General features: G+C 34.4%; 1 protein-coding gene across 2 annotated transcripts in view; it reads left to right on the forward strand.

Annotated features, from left to right (window-relative positions):
• The window catches only part of CCDC73 (coiled-coil domain containing 73), a 61,122-nt gene that overhangs the window by 20,409 nt on the left and 27,877 nt on the right, over positions 1-12,836 (forward strand). Inside the window, exons 6-10 of one of the 2 annotated variants that reach the window (XM_085223844.1) lie at positions 2,996-3,067; positions 6,227-6,298; positions 6,971-7,006; positions 7,416-7,490; positions 9,446-9,484. In XM_085223844.1, coding sequence (XP_085079970.1) covers positions 2,996-3,067; positions 6,227-6,298; positions 6,971-7,006; positions 7,416-7,490; positions 9,446-9,484 — 294 coding nt within the window. Of the gene's footprint in view, positions 1-2,995; positions 3,068-5,396; positions 7,007-7,415; positions 7,491-9,445; positions 9,485-12,836 lie in introns of those variants that run through there. The other variant, XM_085223843.1, reaches the window with a different exon arrangement.

Genomic DNA, 12,836 nt, shown 5'->3' on the forward strand with positions numbered 1-12,836 from the left:
TTATAACGAGTAAATAAACCATCAAATGACTCCTCTTTTATTGTTATGGTAGTCTTTTTATAAAAACCCTTAAATCATGTAGTCCTAAGGCAGCTAATAAAAAATGAACACTTTTAAGGTTTTGTGGTTTTTTGATACCTCATCAAAGTTATATACAGCGTTATGCTCCCAAGTATAACAAAAATGTTTTTCTCGTATTAAACAGCTGTTGGAACTTCTTAAGAAAAAAAAAGTGCTTCACAAGTTTTAAAAGCTTTCACTTCAAAATGGGGAAACTATAAATGTCCTTAGAAAGAAGTAAAAATGATGGATAAGGCTTATAATTGTTATAGATTTCACATGAGAACACTTGCAGCATATAATTGTCATCCTCACTTTAAGTATTTACGATATTTATTGTTTTTTTCAACAGTAGTTACGTACGTGTACACATTTTTGAGAGCTTGCAGGTTTTCTGTTAAAATCTGGGAGTAAGTTGGAGGAGTGTTGTTCACACAGAGAAATTCAGTTCTTGTCCTCTCGACTATTCAAAGCGAAGGGCTGAATTGAAATGGAATCTAATGCAGTTTTCCGGCTTTATTTAGTTAAATGTGAAGGTCTCAGTATAGATGCTGTAGTGACTATTTATCAGTGGGCTTTAAAATGTGACATGCTGCTTCCTAGATCAATTGTACAATGTTAAATGTTACTGTCCTCATTGAATTTTGAAATATTTAGACATTTTAAAACAGAAATGCTGTATGCATGTACTCCATTACAAATAATTTTTAAGTCCCATTTTTTTACATAATTCTTTTTGTTAGTTTGTAATAAACTAATTTCTGTATTTATCTTTACTGAAGGCTTGGTAACTTACTAATAAGCCATCCCAGCTGATTTGAATTTAAGTTTGCTTTGTCAAGAATTAGTAACATTGATGTATGTTCTGCTGCTGCCCTTGAAAATATTAGTCTTTTCCCTTATTTTATGATAAGTTTCATGTGGATAGATACTGGTTGCTCTCCAACCATTGTAATCAGTGATATTTTTTGCCACCTCCTTCTCCCAGCTTAATTGCCCACTGCATATGCATGTGTCTGCACACGGGTGGAGGTTAAGGATCATTTTTTTACGGATGTACAATGTACAAATGTTTTGCTAATGATGCATTGTTTAAATAGCATTTCTTGTCTAGGAGCTTAAACTGCTTAAGATAGCAGTTCTGTAAGAAGCTGTAAGTCAACCTACCCTGTTTTCAGGAGAATATCTTAATATTTATTGTTTATAGATGAATAAGGGAAAACGAAATCAATATAATCCAAGTATGATTTGTTAAGGCAGAAGTGAGGCACTGTTATTTTTTCAAAATTTTAAATGTATTTCTTACCCTAAGTCTTGAAAATCTTGAGGATTCTTCTCTATCTATACCCTCTTGGTACATAGTAGGAAATAAAAGCTAAAAAATGCAGTTAGTTCTCTATGAAACAGATTTTAATTGAAAATACGTGTTCTGTATTTTCTGTGTATTGTTCACATGAGTTTTGAGGCGTGTTTTTACATCTAGCATGTAACTCTTAGGAGTAGCATCTTCTGCATAAAAGCGTACCTTAATTCTTTCCACTTGCTTACTGTATGTTAAATAAGGATATCAGTTTTCATCCTAGAAATTATAGAAGATCAAAGTATCTAAAACCTTTGTTAAAGCATCTTGAGGCGTATTTTGCCTTTTTATTACTATTGATAATATAACGAAACTATTAACCAAATACTACTGTAGGTGTAAAAATGTTGCAGAATTTTCTTTAAAACAAACCTTGCACAAGTTGAGGCATTGCAAGTGTTCTGTTAAAAACTTAATGTTCTCATTTGTACAGGATTGAAGAAAGAACTGCAGTTCTTCTGAATGTTCGTGTTACCTGCTTTGAGATGGGAACTGCCTTAGATCTTTAAAGCTATTCCTTATTTGGCCGTATGTAATAGGAGAGCAGCGTGTTGCTTATAATGATCTACATCTAAAGTGGAGATAACATTGTCACTGTTTTTGCTAGGGGAATTGTTTTTTCAGCATTGTGTTTGTAAAAGAAGGACAGCCCTTCTGGGAGAAAATAGAAGCAACACACAAGGGAAACTGATTCCTGTTAGGAAAATCTCACTTTAGTGCCATAATGTTTCAGGGGAACAACAAATTGTTCACAACTTTGATAATCAGCAGGTATATCTTAATTGTTATCATGGGAAGAATTTGTTTCTTGACAAGGCCATTCTCTAAGAACAGGTGATGTGATACACCTCCTGAACTGTTACTGCTCCATCTCCTGGATTGTGAAGAACCTTTGGCCTTTAGTCATGTTCTTTGCAGGTAGCTCATATTACTGAAAATGCAAGTGATTATCCAGTAGTTCTTTTCAATTTTTTTATCAGTCTGGCGAGTCAGAAGCCAGACTGGCACACAAGGTTGCGATAAACGTTTCACTTTCCATTATAACAGCGTGATTGCTGGGAGGTGTCAAAAAGAAAAGAAAAGGGGGGGGGATAAAAAGAAGAATTTTAGTGCTCTGAGTGAAATCATTGTGAAATCATTAAAGTATCCCAAAGATTCGGACTTACTAGCTGTGATTATTTGTGTTATTGATTAATTGACTTGTCATTGGCTTCCTTCATCAGGGTGTCCAGTCACATTTCAGCTGTGAAGTCGAGTCTGTTTTGTTGCCATTGAGCCTGGTTTTGTTGTAAGGTGCGGAACAGAAGACGTATGAAGAGTGGGCTGCTTCTGTCAATTAAGAGCTATGATCCTAGTTCATAATGTTCTGCTGTACACATCAACCTATGTTATTATTGCTGCAAGTTTTCTGGCTGAAACAGCTGATCTGTTCTGCTGTTTCCTTCTTGCTGTGCAGTGTATAAGCACAGTGTATAGTAACTTCTGTGTACCAGGCTGTAAACAAGGAGCAGTAAGAGTAGACAAATTATGTTGGTGTTTGATTTGTAGGTAACTGTCCTATTTATTTTTAATTAGGAAACAGAGATAAATTATGAAGATCAATTAAGTAAAATTGTTGTGGAGAAACAGGAACTCGAGTGGCAGAAGGTAACTTCTATGACATTTTTGTCTTTCAACTGTTGAGATTTGGTTTGAAGCTAATTCTAATTAAGATTGTGGTTTGATACAATTCTTAAGTCTTTATGTCGCTTATAATAGTCAAATGTGGTAGACAATAGTTTGTCTAGTATTGATTTTAATTGTGCTCAATTTAAAAATCTGCTTAACAAAAGAACCTCATCATAATATTAGGCACGACTGGCAATCTTTAGTCAAAAGGGATATTAATACTGAAGAAATAGGACACAGGGCATCTTGACAGAGTAACATGGGGGAAGCTACATAGCAACAGCTCTGTACTGTGCCTGGCTTTGGCCAGTGCCTATGTCATTGCAGTTGCACAAACAACTTCACTTGTAGTATTTTGACTAAGTTTTTTCTAATATTTATACATGTGTGTTTATTTTTTAACAGTAATTTACAAGTTAGATATACTCAGAGGTTTGTCACCTTTGCTCAGAATGAAGTTTTCAGTACGGTGCCTAGCATTCTTTTTAGGGTAAGGGCTCCTGAGGTTATGCGTTCATAGGAAATCCATTCCTTTCTCAAATTCAGTCAAACCTATGACCCTTGCCACTGGGTCACAGGATAAAAGGCTTCACTCTGTATATTTTATGATCGCAGAAAAAACAATAACTTGAGGTCTATCCTTGATCTTGGGATCTTAGTAGTAAAGGAAGACAATTTCTTGTTGGAGTTCATCCTAACCATCTTAAATTAATAATCCCAACTATGTGCTTTTTTTTCCAGAAGATATATATGTGCACACAGAAACAGGAAACGTTTTGTATTTATAGGAGCAGCAGTGCTTTCGATTTGTAACCTTTCTTTGCTTTTCTTAACATAGCATTGCGGTCCTTAATAACCAGGGTTCAAAAGGGGTGGTTTCTATTCTTTCCCAGACAGTAATAGCTATTTACCATTTATAGAAAGATGGAGCTTACAGTGAGCTAGCTAACATATTTTGTGGTGTGTTTTTTTCCTCATGCTTGGATTTTAATTTGCATATGGCAAACCCAATGTAAGCAATGACTTAAAAATTTTAGTGATTTCGGGAGAGCACATAAGTAAAACTCAGGAACTTCAAAGGAACAAGCTGGTATGCATTTCTTACTCGGGAGTTTTAAGTAAGATGAATATGCTAAGAAGTATGAAATTTAAGTTGAATTTGTGACCCAGTTATTTCCAAATGCGTTATCATATTGACAGTACTTACAGTTCAATAAGTAGACAGCTGCTCCTCTGGACTTTTCAAATATTCTTTTACATTTTTCCTTCAGGGTTGCCTTTCTGCTAACATTTCTGTGGTTCAGTATGCGTTCTGTTTTATCTTCAACTTAGTGAGCTGGTTTCAAATAAAGATAATGTAAGAGAATTTTCTGATTTAAGACAGAGACTTGCTTTCAAATTTTAGTATTAGTTTTAAGAATGTTGCTGCTGTTGGGGAAAACCTACTTAAGTAGGGAAAAATCAGTGGACAAAATTTCTTTTTAATCTGCTAAGTACACATCATACTTACTGCAGTATCACAATATCATAGGTGATTTTGCTTGTACATTCAGGAAAGTCACTTTCTTCTTTATATCCTGCATATCCTATGCAAAATACTAAATTTTTGGGATAGTGATGTATGATCAATCACATTACTTAGTAATCTTAGGTAGAGGTTTTAGGTAAAACACATCGCTTGAATGTACAAGAGAAGGAAAAACGTAGTATATATTCTAGAATTCAGTAATACTTTTATCAGGCTATAAACTACATCAATAACGAAGTTGTATAGAAGACAACTTGGTTAAACCAAATTTATATTTACTTAAATTATCTGTCATAGACTTGAATTCCTATAGAAGTATCATCTTAATTTGGCAGTGCTGTGGTTATAAAATTTTGTTTGTGGTGGCTAGGAATAATACACAAAAAATATTTGATTTGCTGGTACTCATGTATCATTTCTGGATTCTGAGCTTAGTTAGTGTGTTCTTTACCCATTAATTATTCATGTTGTATGTATTGTTTGATAGATGCAAATTAGAACCATCTGTAAATAGCTCACAATGAATCAATGAATGTGTATGTAAATATAAAATGCTCTGCCTTCACAGATTGCCTTCATACTCAGTTCAAAGAATGTGAGCCCTCACTTGCAGAACTCAAAAGAAATGCCTGTTTGCTGCAGATTCAAACATAGTTTGTATCCGAAAAACTCGATTGGGGAGAAGAAAATGGGCTTCTCACATGAGAAATGAATTCTCAGTTTAGTTTCTCATCAGCCACTCTCTAATAGTCTGAATTTGTATTTGTTTTTGTACAGTTATTGCATAATCGTTGCTTCACAGTAAGACTTCTTAGCTAAGTGCTCATCTGCATTTTGTGATAGTTGTTCTTGACTACCTTTATTTTTTTTAAGTATCTAGAGTGTAAAAAGATGTAACAAAGCTATCTTCATATAACTTCCCCTAGGTTGTTTCTTCCTGTCTTGAGCATAGGAGTGAGATAGTTGAAGACCTTAAAAGCTGCCAACTTGCAGAGTGGTGTATTAGTGTATGAGATTATGATATTAAAAAGTAGCAAACACAAAAATAATAGTTGATCTTTAACTCACATTCTTGTGTACGTATTGGTTGTGTGTGTGAGCAAAGCCAGGCAGCAGGATAATTCAAGTAGGAAATCTTACCTTATGACCTTATGCTTAATTGGTTTTTTTTGTCGACCTTCAGCTCTTCTATGTAGTTTTTTAAACTACTAAAATTTAGCTGTAAAATAGACTAACTTCATATTCTTATAAATGGAGGTGAAAATTAAAATCCTGTTATGACTTGAACTGCATGAAGATACTTACATAAGGTGGCAATGGATATTGGATTGCTTCTGTATCTTGGTAGGATTGCTAAGAATTGCTCTTAAAAGTCCCAGCAAGGACGTATCTTTTAGAGGTGATAAGTGCTACTTGCTGTGAACTAGAAGAGAGACCACTGCTGTAAAGATGATACTGGTTAACAAATATCCCGTCTCGTCCTCAGGTTTTGCTTTTAGTCAGAGATGTCTTCCTAAAGTTATGTAAGAGATGAGTAGTGTTTCTCTTAAAAGACCAATATGTTTTGCTGTAAGATTGTTTAAAGGATTGTTGTTATTTCCCATGAGCAGGATACTCTGCAGCATCAGACAGACACGTTACAGCAACAAAATAAAGAAGCCATGGCAGCTTTTAAAAAGCAGGTAGCAAAATAAATCCTTCCAGCCTAGACGCTAAGAGTTGAGAATATGACAGCTCAAAAAAACCAAGTCTGTTTTTTAGATCCAGACATGCTTCAATTGACAGTTCTTCATAGTAAAGCTGCTCTTTGTGAGATTCTCTTTCCCAAAAATTGCTATGGGAACTTAATTAAAACCTGTTGTATGTTAGTTGTGTCCCATCCTGTGTCCCCTCATACTCACTCCCTCTTCCCAGTCTCTTTCGAAAACATGTCTTCTGGAAATTTGTTCATTAAAATTAAGGAAAAATCTGCAGTATAACATAATTCAATATCTGAAAGAGTGCCTCAGTCGTTCCAGTTAGGTTTGTGTTTTTATCTGTTAATATTGAGCAGTGATAGGAACGGAAACTGTTACACATGGAGACGAGTAATTTTATCACTAATGCTACAAATTTCAATCATATAACAAAAAACAGCAGTTCGTTCTTTCTTGGAAAAAAAAAAATTTGTGATGCACCAGCTTGCTGCTGCTGTAGAACAGTCTGTGTATATATATATACAAGATACACGTATATCAGGGACAGAGCTATGCAAAGTAATAAAATATACTGTCTTGTAAATTTGTGTGAATAAGAGTAATTCTAAGTGCAGCATTGATTTGTTTCCTTTCTTTTTTTTATGCCACTGAATCGAGTTACAGGCAAGGATGTTTGCCATGGAAGAAGAAAAGGTACTTGGTTCTAATTCAGTATTTGCCAACTAGGGACACATAGGCAAGTTGTAATGTTACGTAACTAAGCACGTATGAAGTACATTATAATATAATTGAAGTATTTTTCTTACTGTGGCCTTAACTAAAGTTACCAACTATAGCTTCTTGACAACTACTGTTATGCTTTCTTAATCTGTAAGATTTTCTTTATTAGATGTAAATATTTTAGTTCTGCCTTTGGCAGGCTTGTTTTAAGTGATCAAAATATACTATCATGCATTCACTTTTCTCTTAACGGCAATATAGATGAATATTTCAAAATATTTAGCAGAATTATTTTTTATCTTTGTAACATTCTTGTTGTTAAGCTTTTATCATTTAAAATGTTTCCTGCCCAAATCCTGAAGTACAGATTATGTTTTGAAAGGGAAAATACCAACTTGCTGTAGAAATAAAAGAAAAAGAAATCAATGGATTGAAAGAAACGTTAAAAGAATTACAGGTAAATTATTATGTTCGTTAAATAAACACTGTTGATATTCAAATATTGTTTCCACATGCCCCTCTCCTACCCCAGAGAAAATAGTTACTTTTCAGAGAGTTTTTAAGACCATCCCCTTTAATATACGTGGTATGCTCATACCTCACTTTCTAACATTGAGTTTTTGTTTTAACCTTCAGTTTCAAGCATACTGTCAGCTAAAGTTCTTTAATTCCAGAAGAATGCACAGATTCCAAAACCCAAATGGCATGTAAAATATGACTTACTTTTCTTCCTTGTTTTCCACAATATTCCTTTATGCTTGTACTATTCTCTTCTCACCTGCCTGGAAACTTAAATCTTAAATTTAAAACTTGACATTAAAATAACAATTATCCATGTTTGCATACAAACAATAGCTTTAAGATGTAGTCAGGTTTCTGCATCTGAATGTATCTTCAGTTCAGAGAGACGTATTTTGTCATATGTTTGTTGTTTTGGATGTAGATGGGATAGCCTAGTTTTGCAGTAAGCTCTAAAGAATAAAAAGAAATGCTCATCTGTGCATTCCCAGACAGTATTTAGGCACATGCTAGAAGCACATCATTCAGTGAGAGCCTCCGTTATGAGAACTGAAATGCTCCTTTATTAAGTTTTAAGCGTATACATTGAGTGATTTGGTAAGTATGGACAGATGAGATAAGGTTGGACGAAATCAGAAACTGACACTTGCCGAGGCAGGGGTTAAGTCTTTATGTTTTGGTTATGTCTTTATTTGCTTCCAGTAGAAGTAACTGTTTTATATGTTTAAATCTTACTGTGTAAAGAGAACTACTCTTACTACATACAAAGGACATGTTAATAATAAACTTGTATGCTCTGAAGTAACTTCGCTATTGTATCTTTTTCCTTTATATATAATAATGGGTAATAATGAATGATTGTTCTATATATTTAGTGCTTAGTAACACTCTCTTATAATAGGTAAAGGATTTTGTTACCTTCTTTAACCCTTGACATAGCAGAAATCACGTCAAGTACTGAAAAGATTCTGCTGCTTGTTGTTTTTAAGTTTGTTTGTCTTAAAGTTTAGCGTTATTTATTGCTCACTTGAGAGTACAGATCAAGTGTCTAATAGTATAGTGTGGATCTTGAAAATGCTGCTGTAGCCTGAAGAACCTGTGGACTCTTTTTTTTTTTTTGTAAAATTGTTTGTAAATCAGTTAAAAATGAGTGAGCAATTTCTAATTCAGTGCTATAGTCCCATTTCTAAAGTCAGAATGCTATCTTAAAAATGATTGCTCTGTAATATTTACACACACTGGGTTCATTGATACTTCTCTTACTTTTATTTTAGGCATTGTCAGTAGATGTTAGGGTGTTCAAAAAACAGTTAAGACTAAAGACCTGGAGATTGAAATATTGTAAAAACCAAAATTCTGTGATGCCAATGGTGTATGAAAAATAATGTTAATGACTTCCAATGTGAACTCTGTGTTTTTAAAACATGCAAGATTAGTACAATGTGTCTTTATATCGCATTCTTTGCAACATCTATTGCTTTTTCCCCAGAAGAAAACCCACTTTATTCTTCCAGAATTTAAGGAAATGCTTCCATTCTTACTTCTGCTTTCTGTTTAGTTTAAGGGTTGAGTTTATTGCTGTAGTCCCATTACACTTCATTTTTGTGATACATGACAGAGAACATAGGTGTTATGCATTTTTCAAAACTACTGTAGATACAAATCGATGTATTAATTTTTAAATGGAGTTTAAGTGTGCAATTCAGATCTTTAACAAGTTTTATAAAGTGAATCTATAATAAAAGAAATAGTTAAACTATTAATTTGAACACCATGTTACTGTATCGGATTGGCAATTAAATCTTAGGTTTGAGAATTGTTAAGAAATATGCAGTTTGTCTTCAGAAAAAATTGTTACTGCAATTCAGTTAATAGCTCTTCTTTGTTTTACAGATTTCAAAATACACGTTACAAAAGAAACTGAATGAAATGGTAAGAAAGTAATATAAGTAACAGTTGTAACGAAAAAAGAATGGCAGTTGATAGTATAACACAATCTCACGTACTTGGATGATAGATCACAATACAAATAAAAGTGGCAATATTTCCTTTGAACCTAAACAACTTTCAAATACAGTATTAGTTTCTTGTGTTGTGTTGTGGTAGCTGCGGTTTATCATGCGAAACTCCGTCATGCGTTATAGTATAATTAGTATGTTAGTTCCTATAGATGGGCACGGGAATCCTTTTCTCATGGGCAAAAATTGGAATTTGGAGAACCTGATCTTATTATCCTTGTACTCGTAGGACCTTCATCCCAAAGAAGTAGTCGAGAATTGAAGGCAGTTTTTTGCTGTTGTTTTTTCTCAAAGTAAAAGTCGTCTTGGTTTTTTTCTCCCTTTTTCATTCCCCTGTTCAGAATTACTTCTTAACGTCGGTTCTCCTGAACGGTTTAGATTTCATCCAATCCACTTTACTCCCTTTGACACAGAGAATAAATTTATATAGAGTGACAGCTTAGTTACTCTGAACCCCGTTGTCTGTTTTAGGAAGTGAAAGAATGAGCTGCAGAAACATTGCTAAGCTTGATTGAATAAATGCTGTGAAAATTCTGCTGCTGCTCAACTGGAAAGTATAAAGATAATATTGTCAGACCATTATAAACTGTGATTTTAATTAAGAAGCTTAAAAAAAACTAGGGTCCAGTTTAGCTTTAAGTACCATGACATTTGTACTGAAAGTCATCTTCAACGCTACAGTGGTTTTACACAAAATATGGTGAAATTGAATAATGTGCCCTCTGACCTGGGAGATAAGGCTACAAGTTAAAGATCAAAGGCAACATAAAATGTGTTTCGTCTTAGTTCACTTTTAACTTGCATTTATTCTTAAAGTAAATTTGATCGAGGGAGTTGCTTAAAATATACAAAACGATTGAATTTACATTTAGATCATTTCACGTATTACCTTTAATATTTTGCAAGTTCAGTCTTCCATATGAATGAGAGCATTTAAATCACAAGAACTTTACTAGAAGGTAGAAATAGATCTGTATTGTTTAAATAATTACCTTCCTTTCATATGTTTAAGCAAACTTTTTATCAACAATGATTTAATATTATGAAAATGTTCGTGTTCTGTGATTTTGATACAGAGTGCGATTACAAAAAATGTTACTGAGTTTGGGAAAAACTATTACAATTCCCCTTCTGCATGTAGCACTAGACCTAATACATATGGTCTGGCCATGTATGCTCAAGATAAAAAAGACAAAAACACCAGGTAATTAGAAGTTCATTTTCTACTGCAACCATACTCATTAGTGGGCTAATACAGTTTTAGACTGGGACAGATTCTACTACCCATTCCTTCAGCAGTTGCTCAGAAGTAAATGGTGTGTTCAATGGATCAAAAGCCTGTGTAGAGTCTTTATTATAGTAAATGGCAAAATATTCGGAAGTAGAGTGGATTTTTGAGACTAATCTACGTTTCAGTTTGTAGTTTCTTCAAGATAAGATTTTGTTCTGGCTAGTGCTTTGAAAGTAAGATAATGCACTGTCTAGTTTATGTCTGGCACTTAGAAACCCTGCCAGTCAGTAAAGTAGCTTTTGTATGTGCTGGAGCTCGATGTGCCACTTCATTCCCGTTTTGTTCTTTTAGTTCAGTTCTGTTCTTTTAATCTAGTACTGGCACTCGATTAATATATTGAACTCCACGTGCTAAAACAGCGTGCCACTCCCCATCCCCAGTGAAGTTTTGTGAGAATTATAGTGCTCATGTCATGTGAGATGTGCTATAATTTTGAAAAAGTAGTTGGTTTTTATTCTGTATTGAAAGGCTATATAGGATGCACAAAAAGCCTTTTTCTTCAGTTTTTCTTTTTTTACACAAAAAAATACCAATTTTTGTGTTACTGTCACTTTGCATGTGATTGCATATCGATGCAGAATTTTGCAGGATGACCACGACAAAGCTAGTTGTCTGATAGAAGAAACTTAGATGTGGCTTCTGCGTTGTACTGTTTTCGTACTGCTGAAATCAAGGAGTAGCTAGGGGAAAATGGTCTTGGTCAGGTCTTTGTTTTGTCCTTTGCTATCTCCTGGTGCATACAATGCAAAATGCTAGGACTCTGTGAGAGTGTAAAACTAAAGCAAATGTGTTTTTTGTTTATTTTCTACTCTGCTAGTAAAATTAATCTATTCATGCGTTCCCCTGTGAATATGCGTTGACTGATCTTGAGCACGTCTGAGAAAATGAGCATTTAAAGTTACTTCTCAATTCAATTTTAATTTTTAGTACCTAACCTTCAATATATGTTGCAATGCTAAAAACAAGAATGAGATGAGCTTTGTCTGGCTTAGAGACTAACTCTTGTGTATGATTGAGAAAAATAAATGTGGAGTGGAAGTTCTCAGTGTAGTTAACGGGGAGATGTAGCTGTTTGTATGGCAGCGATTCAGTGCACTGATATTAATGAGTAGAGTAGGTGGGGTGAGTAACTGTGAGTGCTTGGTAGTCAGTCTAGTTGAACTGTATCTCTATCAATGAAGTATATGTTTGAGAGACAATTTATTGAAGCTGAATTCAAGAAATATGAAATGGCGTAGTTACATTAATCTCTGCTATTCGTTAAAAGAGGGAAAACTGCATCCAAATAGAAGACAGTTGACAGTAGTCAGCCTTCTGAACTGTGCCCAGGAGCCATTTGAGTGCTCTTCAGCCTAAATATGTCTGGGAATTTCTACCAACTTCACATTGTAGGCGTTCCTTGAGAGCATCTCTGTCACCGTTTAGCTCTCGAATACAGAGGTAGTTATCAATGAAAAATAAATTCTGGATGAATGAAAATGAATTAAAATAACATGCTTATCCTGGATTATTAAAAACAAACCAACTTAAAAATACATTTAATTCCTTTCTATGACTAGGAATTTGCCTGTATTTAAGTTATTCGTTTAAAAATACTGTGACGGAAGTGGTAAGGCAAAAACGGACCATAGTAACTTAAAAAAAAAAAAAGGCACTGTGAAGCAGAGAAACTACTGCAGAAATGTTTTCCTGCTTGGAAGTTTTACAGGCAGTAGTAATCTGCATAATTTTCATATGATCTTGCCTTACGTCTCCACTTCATAACAACTCCTTTGTTCCTCTGACACTTTCACCCCCCAGTTACCACCTTTTGATTCACGGAGTAACACTGACCAGTGACTCAATTTCCAGAATATTTTTGAGATATGAGCAATTCCTTCTTTGTCTTCCTCCAGTCACCTACCTGACCCTGAGCTATTTCTCTGGTCCAGTTCTACCAAGAAGCGATTGTTCCTCAACAAACCATATGGCCAAA

Source organism: Meleagris gallopavo, chromosome 5 (genome assembly GCF_905368555.1).
Source record: "Meleagris gallopavo chromosome 5, MGAL_WU_HG_1.1, whole genome shotgun sequence".
NCBI lineage: Eukaryota > Metazoa > Chordata > Aves > Galliformes > Phasianidae > Meleagris > Meleagris gallopavo.